General features: G+C 34.6%; 5 protein-coding genes across 9 annotated transcripts; 3 read left to right on the forward strand and 2 right to left on the reverse strand.

The window, feature by feature from the left end:
- The first annotated feature begins 2,646 nt into the window (after positions 1–2,646).
- On the forward strand, positions 2,647–7,103 carry Usp12-46 (Ubiquitin-specific protease 12/46). 3 transcript variants are annotated; one of them, XM_076789303.1, is made up of 8 exons: positions 2,647–2,983; positions 3,348–3,428; positions 3,516–3,732; positions 3,853–3,933; positions 4,131–4,420; positions 4,490–4,627; positions 4,698–4,841; positions 6,754–7,103. In XM_076789303.1, exons 1-8 carry the CDS (start codon positions 2,981–2,983, stop codon positions 6,859–6,861), a joined length of 1,062 nt encoding a protein of 353 aa, XP_076645418.1. In that variant the 5' UTR covers positions 2,647–2,980; the 3' UTR covers positions 6,862–7,103. The 3 variants fall into 3 exon arrangements, with proteins under 3 accessions (XP_076645418.1, XP_076645419.1, XP_076645417.1); XM_076789304.1 differs by lacking the exon at positions 6,754–7,103 and adding an exon at positions 4,908–5,976 and having other exon boundaries at positions 2,648–2,983; positions 4,128–4,420; XM_076789302.1 differs by having other exon boundaries at positions 2,649–2,983; positions 4,128–4,420.
- Positions 7,104–7,402: 299 nt separating this feature from the next.
- On the reverse strand, positions 7,403–8,450 carry Rpl21 (ribosomal protein L21). Of its 2 annotated transcripts, none has more exons than XM_076789253.1 (2): positions 8,318–8,450; positions 7,403–7,923 (listed from the first exon to the last, which is right to left on the reverse strand). In XM_076789253.1, exon 2 carries the CDS (start codon positions 7,907–7,909, stop codon positions 7,430–7,432), a length of 480 nt encoding a protein of 159 aa, XP_076645368.1. In that variant the 5' UTR covers positions 7,910–7,923; positions 8,318–8,450; the 3' UTR covers positions 7,403–7,429. The 2 variants fall into 2 exon arrangements, with proteins under 2 accessions (XP_076645368.1, XP_076645370.1); XM_076789255.1 differs by lacking the exon at positions 8,318–8,450 and adding an exon at positions 8,194–8,211.
- Positions 8,451–9,054: 604 nt separating this feature from the next.
- Prosalpha6 (Proteasome alpha6 subunit) lies at positions 9,055–11,451 on the forward strand. Its single transcript, XM_076789307.1, has 5 exons — positions 9,055–9,206; positions 9,508–9,758; positions 10,351–10,510; positions 10,864–11,073; positions 11,183–11,451. Exons 1-5 carry the CDS (start codon positions 9,204–9,206, stop codon positions 11,390–11,392), a joined length of 834 nt encoding a protein of 277 aa, XP_076645422.1. The 5' UTR covers positions 9,055–9,203; the 3' UTR covers positions 11,393–11,451.
- A 219-nt stretch (positions 11,452–11,670) lies between these two features.
- Las (lipoyl synthase, mitochondrial) lies at positions 11,671–13,980 on the reverse strand. 2 transcript variants are annotated; one of them, XM_076789306.1, is made up of 6 exons: positions 13,870–13,980; positions 12,978–13,283; positions 12,504–12,660; positions 12,361–12,418; positions 12,117–12,272; positions 11,671–12,037 (listed from the first exon to the last, which is right to left on the reverse strand). In XM_076789306.1, exons 2-6 carry the CDS (start codon positions 13,113–13,115, stop codon positions 11,677–11,679), a joined length of 870 nt encoding a protein of 289 aa, XP_076645421.1. In that variant the 5' UTR covers positions 13,116–13,283; positions 13,870–13,980; the 3' UTR covers positions 11,671–11,676. The 2 variants fall into 2 exon arrangements, with proteins under 2 accessions (XP_076645421.1, XP_076645420.1); XM_076789305.1 differs by having other exon boundaries at positions 13,798–13,974.
- Positions 13,981–21,673: 7,693 nt separating this feature from the next.
- LOC143354927 (uncharacterized) lies at positions 21,674–24,083 on the forward strand. The gene is made up of 2 exons (XM_076789309.1): positions 21,674–23,031; positions 23,374–24,083. Exon 1 carries the CDS (start codon positions 21,886–21,888, stop codon positions 22,558–22,560), a length of 675 nt encoding a protein of 224 aa, XP_076645424.1. The 5' UTR covers positions 21,674–21,885; the 3' UTR covers positions 22,561–23,031; positions 23,374–24,083.
- The last annotated feature ends 466 nt before the right edge of the window (positions 24,084–24,549 follow it).

Raw genomic sequence — 24,549 nt, forward strand, 5'->3', positions numbered from 1 at the left:
AAAAATGCCGAAACTATATTTTGATAAAATGTCAAATTTTCCTCAATGATGCAATGTTTGTGGGTTCCCGCAATCATTTGATTAATACGTAAGCATACAACGTGATTGGCGTTGCATTGAGATCCTATATGTTCCCGCTAGGCGGGAAAGGTCCTGCGAACTCCATACGAGCTCTAAATCTCTCGATATTTACGATAATGTCACTCGACAACACACGAAATCAGCATGCTGCTGATATTGCAAATTACGGCAAAAAACGCAAAAGTAGGACTTCTGAGGACCTTTGCCGCCTAGATTGAACCTTTATCTAACGCTTTTGACTACAAAACAGTATTATCTTTGCATTATTAAGAAATGAGAGCGGGACTCCCGTACCCTTGCAAATCTCGTGTACGGTGTGCGGAACTAGGGAGGGGATGCGCGCCGGGGCCACCGCCGCGAGGAGAACATTGTCGTAAAGGGAAAAGTTACTTTACGTTAGATTAATTAACTTTGGAATTTTTACCTTAATTTAATTGTATTACTAATCTCTACTATGAAAAATGTAAAATATAAAATAATATGAAATATCTTAAATTTTAGGAACCTAACAATACTAAATAACTAAATAAAAGTTAACAACCAGGCAGTAATAGAAAACTATCGACTAAATGGTTGATAATATGTCACGACTAATATTAAGTAGTCGATAGTTGCATTTAGTCGATAGTGCACATCTCTACAATGTTTACAATAGTTTGTTTATGACTATCCCTGTAACATTCACACACTATTTAATGATATTTGTTAAAGGCTATAGCCGGTTTTGGGGGTCAAATCTGCCCTGGAAGGGATTTTATTCCAATTTGCGCCATTCGATAGCCTACCAAAAAAGATACCTTTCAACCAAGTTTTAGCCCTATAGCTCATCTGTGAGGGTAGTTATAGAGGAAAAACGAAAATCCAGTTTTTGGCCCATTTTCCCCATTTAATGACAATTTAAAATTCTGAAAAAAATCTGACACATTTCTGATACCAAACCGCATACTTTGAATCGTTTTCAGATTTTTCCGTTGCAAACTCTGGCTGTAAAAATCGAAAAACACGAAAAAAATCGAAAAAATGCAGATTTCATATGGAAATCGAAGAGACACTAGAACAGAATTAATTTAGCAATGAGATATTGTCCTAAGTATTATGCTCAATTTTTTTCAAATTCCTGCGATTGGTGCGTCATAGTAGGAAAAAATAAAAACCACTTTTTTCGGCGTTTTTTCCGTGAAAAACTAAGTTATAATTATCGTAAAAATATATTATGTAATATTAAACATCCCTAAGTTCAGAGAAACATCGTCCAGACTTTAAAAATTGCGTAATACAAAAAACGACAATTATACTGCGCAGGATATATCCCAATATTTCGAAGGTATTTTCAACGGCGCCGGTTGGTGCAGTAGCTATGGTCTCCGACTGCGGAACCGCTGAAGACTTTTTGGACCAGGTTCGAATCCCGCCCCGGTCCAATTGTTTTTTTCTTTAATCAGATGTTTCTTCGATTTCTAACCGTATGATTGTTGTTACGCTGTTGTAAAAACATTTTTTAACTATGTTTAAACTATTTTTTAATAATTTTCCGGAAAAATATTTTTGGAGTACTTTCGGCCTTTAGTCATCTACGGGCTGTATTATTACTTATCGACTTAACATTTTTTTAAATCGCCGAAAAAACGCCGAAAAAAGTGGTTTTTATTTTTTCCTACTATGACGCACCAATCGCAGGAATTTGAAAAAAATTGAGCATAATACTTAGGACAATATCTCATTGCTAAATTAATTCTGTTCTAGTGTCTCTTCGATTTCCATATGAAATCTGCATTTTTTCGATTTTTTTCGTGTTTTTCGATTTTTACAGCCAGAGTTTGCAACGGAAAAATCTGAAAACGATTCAAAGTATGCGGTTTGGTATCAGAAATGTGTCAGATTTTTTTCAGAATTTTAAATTGTCATTAAATGGGGAAAATGGACCAAAAACTGGATTTTCGTTTTTCCTCTATAACTACCCTCACAGATGAGCTATAGGGCTAAAACTTGGTTGAAAGGTATCTTTTTTGGTAGGCTATCGAATGGCGCAAATTGGAATAAAATCCCTTCCTGGGCAGATTTGACCCCCAAAACCGGCTATAGCCTTTATTGATAAATCTCGTAAAAAAGCTTCTAATGTTGCTTGTATAACAATAACTTATCACGTTTTTACATTTTAACTCCGGCTTCTACGTATTCCAACAAAATTGGCCGGCGAGAAAAAGGTTAGAGAAACAAACTGTGTTCTTAAACACATCAAATTGAAATGTGTTTACCTTGAGAAATTTGAAATTATAAAATATAATTAACAGATCGTTAAATACATTTCAATGTTATCTTCTACATACATATAGATATAGAATTTTGAATAATATTGTTAGTTCTCGTAAATTCTACAACTGTATTAATCTTTTTATATTTTATGAATTTTTTGTAGTAAATTTTGTATATAACATACTAAATGCAATAAAGGGCTTTCTTTGTTTTATTGTTCAATTGCTTTTAGCGTTATGTATTCGGAAATTTTACGCAAATTTTTTTGTCCAGAGACATCTTTCGTTGTAAAACCACATTTCGCGATTGACATCGATACTACTTTCAATGCGTTTGAGTTCACGGTACTTCTGGTCACTTCGCAAAAACTAATCATAATGTAATCGAGAGACAGATTCCGACTTTAAGTAAATGGTAATAAATATGCATTAAATAACACACGTGATTATTGTTTCGTGACAAAAATTGTGCAAAATTAAGCTTATCCAATAATTGCTCTCGTTGTTGCCGTTGTAATTACATACAATTGTACAATGATAATACTTTAACCAATAAATCGTAAGTCAAGATACCATGGAGGTTTTGTTGTTACTAAACTTTATACTACATGCTTGTCAATGGTCAGTTACAGCTATAAAATCATAAAATGGTAAGGCTATTAAATATCATTCTTTTTAATGGATCTCATATTACTATAAAACATTAGTGATAATGTGGTGCATATTTCTGATTTTACCCCTCCTTTTTTAATCTTTGTTTATTCTATTATTCAATAAATGGCGTACTGTAGTCAGAAACAATGCCTAATTGTTGTACATTTTTTATCTGCTTATATTAAGTGTTTATTGTTGTTGAAATTCTGTATAAACTCTAAGTATAAACAGTATCAATATATGTTATCAATTTTTCTATTAATTATACACATGTCTATTTCAACATAAGTATTGAACTCGTTTTCTTAAATATATTAAGTACAACAATTGTTAATTTATTTTACCATTGTATTTGTGTAGGGTGCAAATATATCACAACTAGAGAGAGATATAGGCTCTGATCAATTTCCACCTAATGAGCATTATTTTGGCTTAGTTAATGTAAGTACAAAATGTACATTTTATGATTTAGACCAAAATAAATATGAAATATTAGTGCAGTATTTAATTTTCAAATATTCTTTGCAGTTTGGAAATACCTGTTATAGTAATTCTGTATTACAAGCTTTATATTTTTGCCGGCCATTCAGAGAAAAAGTTCTAGAATATAAAGCTAGAAATAAGCGAACGAAGGAAACATTATTAACATGTTTGGCAGATTTGTTTTACAGTATTGCAACACAAAAGAAGAAGGTCGGATCTATAGCTCCCAAAAAGTTTATTGCCAGGCTAAGGAAAGAAAAAGGTCAGTGTAATATATGTATCTTTCCGTTTTTATAAAGTCTTACACAAATTTTAACATGTATTTGTATATTATAAATATATATATATATATATATATATATATATATATATTTTGTTACAGAGGAATTTGATAACTATATGCAACAGGATGCACATGAATTCCTAAATTTCTTGATAAATCACATAAATGAAATCATTTTGGGTAGGTATATTTCGTAAATATAAATAAAAAATATTTTATTGAACTCCAACCAATGATTACTAGATTTCAATAATATCATATAGTTTTAATTACAAAGAAATGAAGACCATTATTACAATGAAAAGTAAAGTTAAAAATTCAATACATGCGTATACCTATATATTGCATTGAAAATAATTTCATTTCAATCTTAGCAGAGAGAAGTCAAAGTAAGCCACCTGGTGGGAAGTGTGGAGCAGGGGATGCTGGTTCACCTTCAGAACCAACATGGGTTCATGAAATATTTCAAGGAATCCTGACATCGGAAACACGCTGCCTTAATTGTGAGACTGTATCAAGCAAAGATGAGGATTTTTTTGATCTACAAGTCGATGTAGATCAAAATACTTCAATCACGCACTGCCTCAGATGTTTCTCTAATACTGAGACTCTTTGTAGCGATAATAAATTTAAGTGTGATCACTGTAGCAGTTATCAAGAAGCACAGGTATTTCTTAAGGAATATGTAATTTATAATTCTGTTTGGATTAATACTTGGTAAGACACTGTATTCCAGAAACGAATGAGAGTGAAAAAATTACCAATGATATTGGCATTGCATTTGAAAAGATTCAAATACGTGGAACAATACAATCGTCACATCAAAGTTTCTCACAGGGTAGTTTTTCCTCTGGAGCTTCGACTCTTTAATACTGTAAGCATTTTTTAATTACTTGTGACATCATTACTTTCATAATAATTAATTCTCTATTCTGTGTGTATAGAGTGACGATGCAGTGAACCCAGATCGATTATATGATTTGGTCGCAGTTGTGATACATTGTGGAAGTGGGCCTAATCGGGGACACTATATTTCAATAGTTAAAAGTCACGGATTTTGGCTGCTCTTTGATGATGATATGGTCGATGTAAGCTTTAAATGACTTTATATTAAATTATACGGAGCATTCGACTATATGTGAACATCTTTTTAGATTAAATTCCTGCCAATAGGTGGAATTAAAAGATATATTTAATAGTTGATAACGTAAAAATGGAGCCTCCACGGCAATTTTGTTACTCTTGTTTTTCGCATTATTTTGACCTGTAAAACAACGCTAAAAGATTAGTCATATGTAGTTGAACATTCTACAGAGTGTTCGACTACAGGTGGGAGTAAATTCAAGGGGTGATTTTCGACGACAATATAAGACGAAAATGAAGAATAAAAAAATTGCGATTTCGGTTTCATTTTTTAGTTATTAGCAATTAAAAATGTGCCTAAAATGGTAAACCTGGCAACCCGAGTAACAGAGTTGTACATTGTCTACGTCGTACAAGTGCACGACAGTCACATATCAAGTACAGATACATCCTTACCTTGGTTCTCATTTGGGGTCCCAGCGAGGTGAAAGTGCTTTGTGGATTCACAAATTAACCATTGGATGACATTGTACCTGCCTACTCTTTAAAATCCACAGGAGAATTTCTACGAACGTCCTGTGAAATTATCGAGAAGAAGGGGTCAATGCTCTTTCATTTTCCAATCAGGCTCACAAAAGTAATTTATTCGTGATTACTATAAAATTGTTTCCTTATATCCATTGGGTCCATAAATGTTGAACGAAATACTCAAAAGTGCAAGTATCCACAAAAATCCACATGCGCAATATGCGTACCGGGATCGTGCACAACTAATTCGCATTTGATGCACGTAAATTTGACTTTCGCACACAGAAAATGAAATGTCAGTGAAATTAATGTGTAGTATTTCAGTATACCCACGTAAAAAACACCTTGGTGTAAAGTTTAAAAAAAATGTGTTTGTGCAAGAGGAATTGTCAGAGGAGTCGCAACATTGATTCAAGACTGGCGATGAGGTCAATACCTGATCGATAAAACAAATGCGGATCTACGGCAAACTCCTGCCCAAACATCGCGTGTTGCTATACCAATACATTGTGCGTCCCATTTTAACGAATACCTTGTTTCTCTCTCATTCTAGCTGTCACCACCAAATATCTCATGTGCGTCATAGAGTGAATAAAATTTTTCCGTTACGTATTACTTTCGTTTTATTTTAATTATCAATAGTTTTAGTAGTTTTAGCTAAAAGTAACATTTCTTCTTATTTTTTTTAATATTTCATTTTCTGTGTGCGAAAACCAAATTTGCGTGCATTAAACGCGAATTAGTTGTGCGTGATCCCGATACGTATATTGCATATGTTGATTTTTGTGAATACTTGCACTTTTGAGGATATCGTTTAACATTTATGGACCCAGTGGATATAAGGAAACAATTTTATAGTGATCACGAATAGTGAAAGAACATTGAGCCCTTCTTCTCGATAGCTTCGTAGGACGGATCATAGAAATGCCCTTGTGGATTTTAACGAGTAGGTAGGTTCAATGTCATTCAACGGTTAATTTGTAAATCCACAAAGCATTTTCATCTAGCTGGGGCCCCAAACGAGAACCAACGTAAGGATGTATCTGTCACTTGATACTATGACGTACGCAACGTACACCTCTGTTGCTCGAGTTGCCGGATAAGCGGATTTTTAATTGTTAATAACTAAAAAATGAAACCGAAATGGCAATTTTTTGGGGTAAAAAATTCCGTACTACGACTCCTCCGAAAAATGGGTTGAACTCAAAACAGTTCAACTCATTTTTCGAAGGAGCCGTAGTACGGACGTTTTGCATTCTTTAATTCTTCATTTTCGTTTTATATTGTCATGGAGAACCACCCCTTAAATTTCCTCCCACCTGTAGTCGAACACTCTGTATATACAAGCTCTGTAAAAATATTTATACATATTCACTTTTTTTATTCTAGAAAATTGATGCATCTACCATAGAAGACTTTTATGGACTTACATCAGATATTCAGAAGAGTTCTGAAACTGGTTACATCCTATTCTACCAGTCGAAAGATTGCAGTTAGAGTTTTATATAAAAATATAGTAAATTAAACAAATCCTATATAGTAATTTCATATTTTATCAAATTACAGTATATAAGATTAGGAATGTTGTATGTTAGATTATTTATAAAAGTAAAGTATATACAATATAGGTTTAATTATATTTTTTTCATAAAATATAGAGAAATTCATTAGCTTCATGGTTATTCAATGATGTAATTGCCTTGATGAAAATGAACACTCTTTGTTAAAAAAAAAACAAATCGATTACAGTTTATGTAAGGATTATTTATTTTAATTTTATCAAGAAACTAGTCTATCTTCGTAAAAATCATTTGTTTTATTTTTAGAACAATTCTCTAGTAACTTAGAAATGTTGGAAGTGCTAACAGATTCTATATGTATGTAAGAGTGACTGAAAATAAAATCATTGTTATCAAAATTTAATATGCTACCTGTAAATATAAATAAATTCTTTCGTGATTGATAAAAGTTAAAAATTAAAGATAAAGTATTTCCTCTTGAAAATAAATGGACATTTATCATGAAAAAAAAACACCAATTTTGTCAAAACATGTTTATTTATGTTTTAAGCAATAAATTCATATGGAATAGGAGCTAGCAGAACAGGTTCTTCACGTCCTGATACAATGTGTGCTTTCGTTGGTTCAGCAGGTTGTCGTTTGAGTTGAACTTTGATATTGTTCTTTTTCGCTTCCTTCCTGAGCCTTTCGTTCTCCTTTACACGTTTCAGGAAGTCTTCTCTACATTTCGAATGAGTCAAATGTTCAATACGGACATTGATCCTCTTGGCTATGATGCGTCCACGTACTCTTTTGTTCACAATGACACCAAGAGCATGAGGAGTTACGTTAAATACACGGCCAGTTTTTCCATGATAAACTTTGTAGGGCATTCCCTTTTGGACCGCCCCATTGCCTTTAATATCAACAATGTCGCCAACTTTATATACTTTCATATACGTGGACAGCGGGATTGTTCCATGTTTACGGAACTTTCGAGAGAATAAATCTCTGGTTCCACGACGATAACCCTTTGAATTCGTCATTGTTGTACTTCTATCTGTAACATATAGAAAGTGGATGGTATCTTATAGAAATATTTTTCAAATACTACTGTTGACGGTATTAGGTTATGGAAATTTTAATATCTTATTTTTCTCTACGATTTCATACTTGAATATAGAAATATTAAGCTTGGGTGAATTTGATAAATAAACACATTGTTTTATTAGAATTTAAAATAAATTTTATATTACGAAATACGAAAATGTATTGGCACGTGCAAGCGTGTTTGGGCAAATCCTTCAACAAAATGATAATCTTTAATTACCCAAAATAGTAAATTATATATATTTAAAATAATATTTGTAAACTTTTTCTATACGTAAACACAGTCACAATATTAATACTGTCTAAATACTTAAAAATTTCCTTATAAATATTGTCAAACGTACAAGAAGCAGGCTCGGCCACTCACGTCGATGAAAAAGAGAAGTTGAGAATGGTAACCTAAGTATAATATACGAAAATCGATTATTATCGACATTTATTATTGTCATATCTATCTTTTACTATTGCAATAAACCAATAGCACAGTTTTCGCTGAGAAATACAATTGCATTAATAAATTAAATGCTGTTGTATAACAAAGTAATTGTGGTTTCAAATTTTAAAAAGTTGAATTAGAACCTTTAATTAATATATTTTTAACGAGAAAATATTAAAATAATACGAACTAAGTAACATATATTTATTTCATTTAATAATTTTTCTAAATTAATGCTGTAATAATAATAATTAATGGTATACAATTTGTCCAATAAGATTCTATATTTGGGGCCACGTAAGAAGGAACTTATTTCGCGCATGTCGTTGTGGGTTAGCCTTGTTGCAAAGTCTCAGCTACCCCACTCGATCACCCACTGCGTCATGAATATTCATATACCGGGAGACAAGTAATTTGTAATTTGTCTCGTTTTATTCCCTCAAACCATATCTCTCTGAACACTACGAACACACGGTTTTATCAACAATTAACGTTTCGACGCAAAAGAGGTGCGCGAGTAGGGGATTAACCAATGAACGAGTTCCGTTGATGTCCTATGCGCAGTAAAGTCTTAAATTCGTCCTTCGCCAGGTTCCTTCTTACGTGGCACCAAGTATATTTTATTTGTTTAAAATTGCAGCCACAAGATTACATTTTACTATCACAGAGTTTCCCATCTATTACTTGCTCAATCATTTATCACGGTGCATGACAGTTGTTTTCTGAAAATTCATCGTAAAGTGTAAAGTTATTTTGCAGTTTTGTATTGTTTGTTAGCCGTGCATTAATAAATAATGGTATTTGTTTTATATATTTTGTTATAGCTTAATCAAGCTATATATAATTCTAAATAATGCAAACTATTGAATAAAAAATATCTTTCTAAAGCCAAGTATACCGTTAAAGATCTGTTTAAAGTTGCAGTTTCAAATTTTTTATTAAAATTTATATAATAATATACATATATATTTCTCGCATTGTTGTACATTTAATATTCATTTGATTAAGAAATGAACTTATTATATAAAAGTAATTTGTGACATTAATGTTGTGTTATAATCTTCATTGTAATGTAGAATATTTGTAATCAATTTTCAGTTCCGTAACCAATACGATAGCGACGTAACGGTATGGAGTCCGCAGGGACGTTTACATCAAGTAGAATATGCAATGGAGGCTGTGAAACTCGGATCGGCCACTGTTGGGCTTAAAAATAAAACGCATACTGTTCTCATCGCATTAAAACGAGCTTCTTCAGAACTTTCAGCGCATCAAAAGAAAATTATTCCTATAGACAAACACATGGGAATATCTATTTCAGGTTTAACTGCCGATGCTAGAATGTTAAGGTAATATATACCTTCCAAGTTTATTTTCAATGTACTTTATATTAATGTATTTAACTTTTGGCCAGCAGAACCTAGCAATATTTGCACATGTAAGAGAGCTATAGCTATGCGTGTGAGTTTAGCATCAGGTAATTCGTTGTGTGTGCGTGTGGCTAACATGCACCGATGTAAATGCACATGTGTGTAGTCATTGTCCGAGCTATCTTTGTGCCATGTTCTTAACCTTCTGTTACTGGCACTCATTTTTTGTGTACCATTACTGGCTGCAGACTCGCACTCCGCAATCTATTGCAGCAGCCACAAAAACACACGTACACACTGCTAATTTGATACTGATAATACTTACACCTCCCTCGAAGCATGCCGAGAAGGACAGAGCCGAAAAGTTCTTCTGCTCTCTGCAAATCAAAAACAAGTTCTCTGCGGAGTATGAGTTTGCGCGCCAGTGATGGAAGGTTAATAGTAGTTAGCTTGGGCAATATATACCTGGTTCTGCTGCTCCCATGCACAAACTCTCTGGTATCCGAGGTTTAATATTGTTTATAAACTTTAGTCATATTGATATTATTAATTTATTTTCATATATATGCAGTCGATACATGCGAACTGAATGCTTAAATTACAAATATTCTCATGATGATGTATTACCTGTAAGTCGTTTAATGGCGTCACTAGGAAATAAATTGCAAACTTGTACTCAAAGATATGATAGAAGACCATATGGCGTTGGTTTATTAATAGCCGGATATGATGTAAGTTATTCATAAAACATCTATTCTATTCATTACTTCTTCAAAACATCTTAAATTTGATTCGTTAACAAAAAAATAAATATAAATGTGGAGTGATAACTCGAGGTGTAGGAGAACCTGAAAGTGTCGGGTCAAGAATTTTATTCGGGATCGGAACGGGTTCTCGAATATATCTGGATTCCCGAACATATTCGGGTTTTCGAAAATTCTCGGGAATTCCGATATATTTTCCGACATTTTCGGGTTCTCTTATACCTGTAGTGATAGCATGAAATGTATTCTATTTTATAATAAAAAGCAAAATAGAAATTGAAGAAATAATAAGTGGCATAATGGTATTAATGTTTTCACAGGATCAAGGACCGCATATTTACCAAACTTGTCCTTCATCAAATTTCTTTGACTGCAAAGCAATGGCTATTGGAGCACGTTCCCAAAGTGCGCGAACATATTTAGAGAAGCATCTGAACGAATTCATGTCATGCAATCTTGATGAACTTGTAAAGCATGGTCTCCGTGCTTTAAGAGATACACTACCCAATGAGGTTGATTTATCAGTTAAGGTAAAATGATTCAAGTTTTATATATAAATTCAAAATTCAATTCAAATTTATTCAAATTTCAATTAAAATTCAATTCAAATTTATATAAGTTCAATTCAATTTTTTGCAGAACGTTTCTATTGCTGTAGTAGGAAAGAATACAGATTTTACAGTATTTGATGAAGAAATAACCTCTACTTACTTATCCCAAATTGAGGATGACAAACGTGGAAGACCTACAGATCCTGATACAGAACAAGATTCAAGACCTCCACAACCACCACCATCTGATGAAGGCCCACGAGATCCACAAGTTGCAGTTGCAATGGACACAGATTAAAAATATTGTAATATATTTTATGTATACATGGCAAAAGAATACGCATTTTGTGTTTAAAATTTGTATCTTTACTATTGTCGCTATCACTTTTAATACAATAGAAATTATTACTGGGTCAAGAAAATTTGGTTAAATGATTCTTACAGCATTAGTTTTCTACTTAGTGCAACTGTTTGTACACACTTTCTTCACATTTTAACAAAATTTACAATTACAGTAGTTACAGTAGTTATTCACAAATAGAAATCTATGCTTATAACTGTAATCGTAACAGAATAGTGCCTTCATTGCTTTTCAGTTTTTTTGTCTCTTTGTTTCTTTAAAATGTTCGTTAAGTAAAATTCTCCAGCTCTATAAGATGATCGTACTAATGGACCACTTGCAGTATACAAAAATCCCATTTCATTTCCTACATTTTCCCATTTTTTAAACTTCTCTGGTGTGACATACTCGATAACTTTTAAATGTCTTTTTGTAGGCTGCATGTATTGTCCAAGAGTTAATGCACCCACACCAACATCTCTTAAGTCTTTCATGGTTTGTTCAATTTCTTCATCAGTTTCACCTAATCCCAACATTATGGATGATTTTGTAATTAATCTTGGATTTAGATTTTTTGCTGTTTTCAACACATGTAGTGACTGTCTGTGTAATGCATAAATATAAGTTTGTACAAATTTTTTTGGAAATCATATATTTGTTTAGAACTATTAATTCGAAATACCTGTACTGAGCTCGTCTATCTCGAACGAATGGAGTTAAACGTTCAACAGTTTCAATGTTATGAGCAAAAACATCAAGATTAGAATGAACAATTGTTGCAATACAATTTTCGTTTCCTTTAAAATCTGGTACCAAACATTCCACTAAAATACTGCTCCTATAAGAATGTATAAAATTCATTGTAAATATTTGTTACCTTCTAAACAATATTTACAAGAAAATATTTATTTAAATAGATTATATACCTCTTTTTAAGTTCTTTTACTGTTTCTGCAATATGATTTGCTCCACCATCATTTAAATCTACAAAATATAAAATTTCAAGTTACTGCCATTTTTATAGATACGATTTACATTCTCATGAGAATTGTGAACAATATTAACTAACCATCTCTATCGACGGATGTGAGTACAATGTAGTCCAAACCCCATTCTGTTATTGCAGTTGCTGTATTTACTGGTTCTTCTGGATCTAATGGCAATGGTGTGCGAGATGTTTTTACAGAACAGAAACGACAACCACGAGTACATGTATCGCCCATTAACTATATTAAATTGTTGTCCACTATTATATACCCATAATAACATGAATCATGTTAATTTAAATCATGAATCAATTTTTTAACGTCATTGTGATCCAATAAATGGGTGAATCTCATTAAAAATAAAATTATAAATTACAAAATTACCTAATAACAAAGTAAGAATTACTTCTTATAACTTCGATCTTAAATAAATCTTAAATGGCAAATAACTATATCATATAAAGATTATAATTACTTATTGATAGTTAACAGTTTGACTATAAGTAAAAATAGGGAACATATGAAGTAATGAAATATATGGATATGATTGTACAAACCATAATAGTAGCAGTTGCGGTACCATGCTTGTCACTTCCCCAACATTCTCCTATGTTAGGACATCGTGCTTCTTCGCATACTGTACTTAATTTTAATTTCCTTAATTGTGACTTTATCCTATTATAACTTGAACCCATTGGTATTTCTGTTTTCAGCCAAGGCGGTAATCTTAAGCGAGAACTATCTCCTTTTTCTAATTTTAATTGTCCATCATACTCTTTGAAAGTTCCATCAATGAAGTCCCCTAACTTGGGACCATCTTCTAATTTTTTAAAAAATGTTTTTTCTTTTATGAATTGTATACTCTGTATGGGAAAGAAAAGATGTTATTTTAAAGATAATATGTACTTCACTGTTTTAACATTTAGGAATACATTAACTATTTATGGGATATGTCATACATATATGTATATGAATATATACTGTGACTCCTACTAATGTTCATCTTGGAAAAAGAATAACTTTATTAAAGTTATACCAACTGACTTGAAATTTTTTTGACAAGTTAGAAGAATACGTTTACTAGATGACATGTAAGAGTAATTTTGAAAAATTTCTGGACCTATATAGAACATTATATAAATTTGGGTCACTTATATATATTCTGAAAATTTCATTATTCACAATGTTATGTATACATTATACAAAATGTATGTATGTACATGTTATGTAATATGGACCAAGAAACATAAAGATTTAATACTTTCGTCTTAAAACAAAGTATGTAATGTACAATTTAAGAATTACAAGAAACAAAACAATTATCATTTCGACACTTTTAATCACTAATGAATATATAGAAAGAAATAAGTAACTCACTGCAGCATGGAAATTACAAATGAATGATATTTTTATTCTATTTGAATTACGAAGTATTGCAAACATCTTTACTTATCAATTGACATTTGAATAACCCCTAAAAATCATTTAAAACAACTCTTCATTAGACCATAAAATAGTAACTACTAAAAGGTGAACTATACGCTGAGAACCGAGCATAATTTTTAGGTGCATGCACCAGTTTTCAAGAAATGCATTACACATTTTATTAGCAGTGTAGGGATCATCTGTAACTCCCTAGTGCATCCGCTAGGCGGTGTAGTTGGCACCAGGGGTGCCAACGCATTATATTAGAGTAGCGTGCCCAGTTGACCACATGAACATAGTTAGATATACATAGTATCGATTAATGGCGCGGAGAGGCGAATTTAAATGTAAGACGTAATCGCGTATTTCATACATATGTATTTTATTTGGGCGCGATAGTTTAGAGTAGGTAAAGAAAGACCGGGAGGGTTCCATAGAGATCCTTGACGAAATTCGAGTCGGCGAGACTAATTGCGGAATTTAGAGAAAGTCACGCAGCCTCTTAGAGTAGCTTCTCCAATTCTACATAAATTAGGGATAGTCGAAGTCTGGAATCAGTTAAGGACAAGAGGTCATAAATTCTCAGTCAAGGACCTCTTGGAACTCCTTCGGACCTCTCTCTTGTTCGGTCCCACATGGTCCCACGTCCCTCGTTTTGGCGGGCCTTCGCCCTCGTGCGTACCCCACTCTCGTGCGTGCGCTATTAAGATCCATCCACTACCAATCACCATCAAGCAGCAACCGGAAGACGAGTCATCCGACGAATCAACGCCTAGCCAGAAGAATCTAATTTTCCTATTGGCTAAGGAAGGGTGACGAGAAGAAAGAAGCTGGGAAAGGATTTGAAACTCCAGGATGAAACAGAACTCATTGTAGAACTGAGGAAGTTACATCTCAAAAGAACTACCAATAAAATCTATAACAGTTTTCGCCATTTACTCTGTGTATTAAGTTTATTTGTTAACTTCCACGAGCAGAGCGCTTCAGCGCTCCACGGGAACTCGAACCCACAACAAAAGTCCCTATTCCACCACACTGCGACGCAACATAGCAAAATTTTGGTGACAGCGGTGGGATATATTAAAAATTTTTGGAAAATCAACTGGCCACGCTACATCCTAATATTGCGTCGCAGTGTGGTGGAATAGGGACTTTGGTTGTGGGTTCGAGTGCCCGTGGAGCGCTGAAGCGCTCTGCTCGTGGAAGTTAACAAATAAACTTAATACACAGAGTAAATGGCGAAAACTGTTATAGATTTTATTGGTAGTTCTTTGAGATGTAACTCCCTCGGTTCTACAATGAGTTCTGTTTCATCCTGGAGTTTCAAATCCTTTCCCAGCTTCTTCCTTCTCGTCTCCCTTCCTTAGCCAATAGGAAAATTAGAATCTTCTGGCTAGGCGTTGATTCCTCGGATGACTCGTCTTCCGGTTGCTGCTTGATGGTGATTGGTAGTGGATGGATCTTAAGGGCCCGGGCTGCCAAAAGTAGAGTGACTACGTTACCGACAATATATGGTTTTACGGGGATCAACTTTTCGTCCTTAAGAATGTATAAATATGGGCACTTTGTTACGTGTGCTATTAGTCTTTCTGCATTACGATTTGTAAAGCAACGGTCATATTAAGAAGTTAAGGACCAGTTTTCCTACGTGGCCTTGAGTCGCCACGCTCCAAACAGGAACAAGGAGAAGCTTCCTAGCGATCTTCACGCTACAAACGGCCGCTAGGAGAAGCTCAAATGACAGTGTGTGTGCCGTGTGCGTGCCGTGTGCGTGTGCCATGGTATGCCCCACACAACGCTAGATCCGCAAGAACGAAAAAGATTGCAAGGGTTCGGGAGGCGGCAAATCATTGTTCGATAATGCAAAGATGGGGCTTTTCAGGGGTGAAAAGCGTTAGATAAAAGATAAATCTAGAGCGCTCGCGAACGAACAGGTCCTACTTTTGCGTTTTCTAGGCGTAATTTGCAATATTCGGCAGAATGTAGATATAAGGACACATTTTCTTAAATAACCGGGTTCTTATTGAGAATGTTGACAGCGAGCGCTCTAGCGGTGACATATACAATGTCAATGCAACGCCTATTATATTGTATAATCAGAGAGGAATGAGAGTGCTCACGCCCGGGTTTTCGGCGTTCCCGATATAGTGCTGACATCTGCTCAGCCTTAGCATGGCACAGAACCGGTCAGTCTTTCCTGGAACAGAACCGGTCAGTCTTTTAGCATGGCACAGAACCGGTCAGTCTTTCCTGGGACAGAACCGGTTAGTCTTTTAGCATAAAACTGAACGCACATTATTTTTTTAACCAGGATTAGAACGTACAGCTTAATTGTTGTATATGAAATATGTAACTAACATGTAAATCTTGTGTACAAAATCTCTAATTAATATAAATTAAGAATAATATTAATTGTAATGATACGTATTTTATTTTTTTTCCAAGTTTGTAGTTGCAAACTTTAGTTGTAAAAAATGGAAAATCCGGAAAAATTCGAACAAATACAGATCTCATATCGAAGTTTAAAAGCGACCAAACTGAATATTAATTTAATAATGAGCTATTGTCATCAACACTATCTTAAATATTTTCATATATATAGCTACTGTTATTATTAATTTAAAAAAATTTTCTTTCATGAATAAATATTTTTTCCACCTCAGCACCATAAGATTTTTACTAGATGACTTTAAAAACACATTAGAACTATTTTTAAATAATTTTACTCGAAAACATTCTAGTTTACTCTTTATTTCACCGTTCTACTAATTTTTTATGGGCTGCATTGCAGCTCTGTTTAACACCCCTTCACAACCCAATACCATGGTACCATCCATATTCAAGGAAGAACAATTTTTTGCGACGATCATTGAAAAAACAAAAGTGTTTCCTTCATTTCAGTCCTTTAGTGCGTTGGTGACGTAGCGCCCAGCACACCTACCTGTGTTCTGTGTCACATCTGGAGTTTTATGGTACGCTAACAATCCCTATTGAGTTGCAAGCCAGACCATACAAACGAATGCATCCACAACTTCCAGAGACCTGCCTCCAAAACTAATTAAAGGAAGGCTAGACATGCAGTGTGTACTAAACTCCTCAAAAGAGGTGGATTCCAGTCGCTCGTGTCATAAACCGCATTCGATACTTCATCGACAGGGTGATCTTACATATTTCTGTAACAGTTCCTGAACACATTATCATTCATCTGAAACTGCTTTGTACGACATTACACACGCCACATAATTTTTATTTTCTAATTTTGTCAAAGTAGTATATATAACAGAATCATACAAGTGTCTACAATTACTTGAAATCCAAAATACAGAGCGTTTCTTCCTCTGCGACTGTAAAAAAAGGACTTTAAAAGAATGTTAAGATAACAGGTGGGCTGTCCTTCCAAAAGGCACCTGTGGCCAGAGTTGGGCATTATTTAGATAAAAAATTATTTAAATAACGATTCGAATAAAAGATACTTTATCTTTATTCGTTATTCGAAGGTTCGAATAAAAATAGTATCTTTATTCGACGAGTATCAGATAAATAATTTTATTCGACGAGAATTTATCCGACGAATAAAGATAATTTTTTTTATTCGAAGCGGATTTATTCGAACTTCGAATAATTTTTTCATCTTTTATCTGTATCTTTTATTCGAAGGCTTCGAATAAATCTACGGATAACTTTTGCCAGCTCGACGAATAAACGGCGACGGCGGCTGACGAGGACCGACGAGCGCTGAACGTCGAAGACCCAGCGACTGCCAAACGGTATACAATGTAAGCGGATGGAGAATCGCACATTATTGGCAATTTATGGTTGTATGTTTTTAATCAGAACAATATTTTAAGAGGAATGAGTTGTACAGCTTGTTCCGATCGAAATGAGTTCAAACACGACGTCATTTGGACTGTGTTTAATGAGATTGTAATTCTTATCGTAACATTACATATCAGTGAAACTTGTTCGATTACACTCGAATTTGACCTCATTTTCATCAGGAAAATCACCTCCATTCGCTCGTCACAATTTCATGAGGATATATTGAAAAATCTAAAAGTTTAAACTTTCATACGTGCGGGATTCTCCATTCGCTTACATTGTATGTCGTCCGTCGTTGCTGGGTCTTTGAAACTCGGCGCTCGGCAAAAGTTATTCCAAGATTTATTCGAAGCCTTCGAATAAAAGATACAGATAAAAGATGAAAAAATTATTCGAAGTTCGAATAAATCCGCTTCGAATAGAAAAAATTATCTTTATTCGTCGGATAAATTCTCGACGAATAAAATTATTTATCCGATACTCGTCCAATAAAGATGCTTTTTTTTATTCGAACCTTCAAATAACAAATAAAGATAAAGTATCTTTTATTCAAATTTTCATTTAAATAATTTTTTATCCCAAATAATGCCCATCTCTGCGAGGGCCGTTAGCACCGTGAAAGATTTACTTAATATTTAATTGAATTTAATAATTACAAAGAGTGTATCATGAACAAAGTGCATGCACTTGGAACTGTTACAGATATATGTAAGATCACCCTTTCGATGAAGTATCGAATGAGGTTTATAACACGAGCGACTGGAATCCGCCTCTTTTGAGGAGTTTAGTACACACTGCATGTCTAGCCTTCCTTTAATTAGTTTTGGAGGCAGGTCTCTGGAAGTTGTGGATGCATTCGCTTGTACGGTCTGCCTTGCGAGTCAATAGCAATTGTTAGCGTACCATAAAACTCCAGATGTGACACAGAACACAGGTAGGTGTGCTGGGCGCTACGTCACCAACGCACTAAAGGACTGAAACGAAGGAAACACTTTTATTTTTTCAATGATCGTCGCAAAAAATTGTTCTTCCTTGAATATGGATGGTACCATGGTATTGGGTTGTAAAGGGGTGTTAAACAGAGCTGCAATGCAGCCCATAAAAAATTAGTAGAACGGTGAAATAAAGAGTAAACTAGAATGTTTTCGAGTAAAATTATTTAAAAATAGTTCTAATGTGTTTTTAAAGTTATCTAGTAAAAATCTTATGGTGCTGAGGTGGAAAAAATATTTATTCATGAAAGAAAATTTTTTTAAATTAATAATAACACTAGCTAAATATATGAAAAAATTTAAGATAGTGTTGATGACAATAGCTCATTATTAGATTAATATTCAGGTTGGTCGCTTTTAAACTTCGATATGAGATCTCTATTTGTTCGAATTTTTCCGGGTTTTCCATTTTTTACATTTAGAGTTTGCAACTACAAAATTGGACAAAAATAAAATACGTATCATTACAATTAATATTATTCTTAATTTATATTAATTAGAGATTTTGTACACAAGATTTACATGTTAGTTACATATTTCATATAAAACAATTAAGCTGTACGTTCTAATCCTGGTTAAAAAAATAATGTGCGTTCAGTTTTATGCTAAAAGACTGACCGGTTCTGTGCCATGCTAAAAGACTGACCGGTTCTGTTCCAGGAAAGACTGACCGGTTCTGTGCCATGCTAAAGCGGCGATGTTACGAAAGTGGGAACGCCGAAACCCCTGGCGTGAGCACTCTCATTCCTCTCTGGTATAATTACGTATTAAACAAAGGATTTGCCGCCCCCGAAAAACCATCCCACAGCTATTATTTTGCTGAAATATAGTTCCGGCATTATTCGCTACGAGCGCTGTATTCTCTTTCCGATCATTGTCGTCGTCAGCAGTCACTATGCTCGAATGAGAGTCGTGCGGCACACTCACTCACCGCCAGGTCGACGTGTACGTGTACCGATGAGAATAGCAAGGGTCCGGGATGCCGCGAATCATTCCTCGATAATGCAAAGATGGGGTTTATCAGTAGTCAAAAGCGCTAGATAAAAGATAAATCTAGAGCGCTCGCCATCAAACAGGTCCGACTCTTGCATTTTCGAGCAACATTTTGCATTATTCGGTCGCATGGTGCCTGCCGTAGCTTCGTTCGAACAGCTGTGCCTCGACACACTCACACACAGCTAGGTCGGCGTGTACGTGTACCTACGAGAATAGCTAGGGTCCGGGATGCCGCGAATCATTCCTCGATAATGCAAAATGGCAGAGTTGGGCAAAATATTTATCTAAATAAAAATTTCGAATAACTAGTAAAAGATAAAAAAAATTGTTATTCCTTATTCGAAGGTTCAAGTAAAGAAAGTATCTTTATTTGATGTGTATCGAATAATTTTATTCGGCGAGAATTTATCCGACGAAAAAAGATAATTTTTTTTATTCGAAGCGGATTTATTCAAACTTCGAATAATTGTTTCATCTTTTATCTTCATTTTCTATTCGAAGGCTTCTAGTAAATCTTCGAATTACTTTTACCGAGCGCCGAGCTTCAAAGACCCAGCGACGACAGACGACATACAATGTAAGCGGATGGAGAATCGCGCACGTATGAAAGTTTAAACTTTTAGATTTTTCAATATATCCTCATGAAATTGTGACGAGCGAATGGAGGGGATTTTCCTGATGAAAATAAGGTCAAATTCGAGTGTAATCGAACAAGTTTCACTGATACGTAATGTTACAATAAAAATTACAATCTAATTAAAGACAGTCCAAATGATGTCGTGTTTGGACTCATTTTCATCGGGATAAGTTCTACAATTCATTCGTGTAAACAATATTGTTCTGATTAAAAATGTAAAAGCATAAATTGCCAATAATGCTCGATTCTCCATCTGCTTACATTGTAGGCTGTTGGTCGGTCGCTGGTCTTTGAAGTTCCGAGCTCGTAGAGTCGCGAGATATCGGTGTGAAACAACTACCAATACAATTGCAAAACTTGTTTATTTTTCATTATTTTTTTATGGGACTTGCGCCAACTAATTCGTGGCATTCTTCTGATTAAAATGACACTAAACGCGGTACAAATTGGACTGTGTTTAATATTTTTAATTGTAGATATATTCGAAGGCTTCGAATAAATCTTCGGCTAACTTTTGCCAGCTCGACGAATAAGGGTCTATTCATACTTACCGGGACCGGACGATTCTGTCGCCGGTCTCTAGGACTAATCCCATGTTAACCGAAATTCTGCCGCCGTCGTTCCGGCGTAGGACCAATCCCACCGTCCGCCGTTGCCAGGCGGCTGAGCAAGCGACTGATCATTACCAGATGGCCTTTCGAGAGCGCGTTGACAGTTCCCTGCTGTGCGTGGCACAAAAAAAAAAGGTTTTCGGGGCTCTACAGCTCCTTAGGTAAACTATCGGTATCTCTCTTCCACAACATTATGGAGATAGGAATCGTTCCTGCCTCTTCGTGAAACAGCATCACACATCCTTATATATTAACCTAAATTACACATACACTGACGAGCAAAACTGAGTCTACACCATTTGAAGCAACATAACTTTTTAAAAATTAGATCAAATGACTTGAATTTTATTGAGAAGTTAGAAGGATTAGTTTATTAGACGAGGTGTAAAAAATTGTTGAAAAAAGTTTGAATTGATCGGAATCGTAAAAGAAATAGTAAAAGTTGGTTTTTTCAGCTTTTTTATCTGAGCCTGTATTGAAAATTTAAAAAATGTGTTTGATTCGCTTGAATAAATTATACCCATGCTGAAAATTTCTCCGATATTGGTTAATTCGTTTACGAGTTATAAACGATTAAAAGTGGAAAAAATTGCCGTTTTTCACGATTTTCGACTTAAAATCTCACTTCATTCAGACTTCATTTAATGTTCCCGAAGACGAAGAAGATTTGGAATCAGCGTCAATATCGAAACCGTCGTCTTCAAGTTCTCCGGACGACTATGTAGACATTGATTTAGAATATAAGAAGAAAGCTGTAGATTATTGGAAGAGTGGAAGAAAAAGACCACTAAACTTCAAAAGTGTAAAAAACCAATACAAGAAATTGAAGAGACAATCGGATTTATACAGATGGGAAGAACAAATTAATAAAGGCGGATGTCGTTACGATAAACTTAAAGCAATTGCACATGCTACACTTGAAAAATTTATTGTAGCAAGAAATAATAAAATTTTGGTACACGACATAGATTTGAGACGGTGGGCAATGAACGAAAATTTATCAATAAATTTAGCAGGATTTCAGGCATCGTCCTTTTGGTTGTGGAAGTTTAAAGAGAACTATAACATAGTATCAAGAAAAACGACGAAACTCGTTACCCGCCATCATAGTAACCATTTAACAGATTTGACCGCAGCAGCAGAAGATTTTGTGTGTCATGTGAAAGGGTATTTTGAAAATTATGGCGCAAGCAATATTTTCAATAGTGATCAAAGTGGGTTCCAGTTGGAATTGCACTCTGGTCGAACACTTTCACACAAAGGTGAAAAAGAAACGGGTGCTCTTGTCCAATCCATATCGTCAACAACTCACAGCTACACTATCCAGCCCACAATTTCAGCTGATGGACAGTTGCTATCGCCATTGTATATTGTTTTGAAAGAAGTCAAAGGGCAGTTAGGACCTCGTGTACGAAGAAGTGTGTTCACGGCACCTAATGTCCACATTGAAGCTTCCACATCGGGTAAACTAACGAAAGAATTATTTAGAACGTGGTTGACTGAAGTATTTCTCCCATCTGCTCCAGAAAATTCTGTTTTACTTCTTGATTCATGGAATGGATATAACGACGAGATCATACGTAACGCCCTGCCAGAGAACAAACAATTAGAGGTATTAACGATAACCAAAAAATACGACGCCATTAATACAACCACTTGACGTGTATGGGTTCCGCATTTGGAAGAATTTTGCACGAAAACTTTCCGATCTTGCAATATTATTAAATATTGATATCAATCTACACGCAAGAGATAATATTATTAAACTACAGTCATTAATCCACAACCAATTATCAGCTGCGCGTTATAAACGGCTCTTTCAATATGCTTGGTTCCGCAGTGGATATATAGAAGAATGGCCAGGAGAATTTGAAAATCCCGTAGAGTTCTGCTTTACAAAATTAGATGATCTAACGTGTTTCCATTGTTCAAATGTAGTTGTACTTAAATGTTCTTGGTGCAAAGAACATTTATGTTTTTCTCATTTTATCCTTGAGTATCATTATTGCCAGAATTATGTAGAATAATCTTTACGGACAGCTCTTCTTTCGAAATCAGCTCTTTTCAGAGCTACCATAAACGACGAAGGAACTCTAGCTTCGATTACTTTAAGGATCCACAGTTTAGAAAGGTTGCAGATATATTTTGACCGAAGGCCCAACAACCGCAGAATATCAATATTGCCAAAATTATGTAGAATAATCTTTACGGACAGCTCTTCTTTCGAAATCAGCTCTTTTCAGAGCTACCATAAACGACGAAAGAACTCTAGCTTCGATTACTTTAAGGATCCACAGTTTAGAAAGGTTGCAGATATATTTTGACCGAAGGCCCAACAACCGCAGAATATCAATACTGCCAGAATTATGTAGAATAATCTTTGCGGACAGCTCTTCTTTAGAAATCAGCTCTTTTCAGAGCTACCATAAACGACGAGGGAAACTCCAGCTTCGAGGATTCACAGTTTAAAAAGGCTGCAGGTATATTTTAACCGAAGGCCCAACGACTGCAGAAATTCACAGGCGAATTAGCTATAAAAGTCGGTACCCTTACTCCACCGCGGTAATTAGCACCGCGTCACGCTGCTACCTGCGTCACCTTCTTTAGCTACTAATGAAACAATGAACGACACATAACCCAGTGGTATTGTTTAAAATACTATACACGTTTATACTAAATGCTTATATTTCGATGAAACAAGCCAGAATTCCTTCCTACGCACGCCAGGTGCAAGACTATCTTCCATTATGCATAATTATTGTTAAATGGCAAAAAAAAAGAAAATCCTGAAACATGTATCCCCTATTTTGGATCAAAGATCACACACCCAAGTTTACATTAAAATGAACTAACAATAAATAAAAGAAACTGCAAAAAAAAATCAAATTTTTAATATATTGTTTAAACAAAAAACTTTTGTTAAAATTTTCTTGCGCGACTACATTTCCCATTGAAAAACACACAATTTAAAAAAAAATTCAAATTTTTTCGACCTCTGGTTTCCGAGATATCTCAAAAAATAGGGTTTTGACCCCCAACTTTGAGGGCTGTTTTCACCCCTTCAAAGTGGATGTCTGCCGATAAAAAAAACACGTGTCAAATATTTTTCAAAGAACTATAAGCTCCCGTAAGTTTCATCAAAATCGGATTTTCGCATCTGAATATGTTCCCTTGTAAGTCGATTCCCTCGCAAGTGAACTAAGCGGTCCAAGGTCATACATAAGAGTTTTTTCCCCCTGCCAGTAACATTCGGTCTGCAACATGATCAACAGGTGTCAGAATATTTCCATCAAATAATTTTAAATGAAACAGCGTCGATTTGTTTTAATATTTAACTATGTTCCACCAATCCGACCATCTTCAAACTTTTGTATATATTAGATAGGTAACAGAACATTGTTCTTGAATTTTTTGGAAATGGTCACTCAAAGGCTTGCTTGCAACCCCCACCCCTAAATAACTAAATAATTTTTTTCTACCCTTAATAATTTGATCACAATTCTGAAAAAATATATGATATGAAGGAGGTAAATTCGAATATTTTCGTTTTTCTTCCATCTGAATATCTGAATTAACAACCGAGAAAAAAAAACGATACAGTTAAGGGTATTTACCCTCATATTATCCTTAAATGAAGGGTTAGCGACTT

Source organism: Halictus rubicundus, chromosome 6 (assembly GCF_050948215.1).
Source record: "Halictus rubicundus isolate RS-2024b chromosome 6, iyHalRubi1_principal, whole genome shotgun sequence".
In the NCBI taxonomy this organism is placed as follows: Eukaryota; Metazoa; Arthropoda; class Insecta; order Hymenoptera; family Halictidae; genus Halictus; species Halictus rubicundus.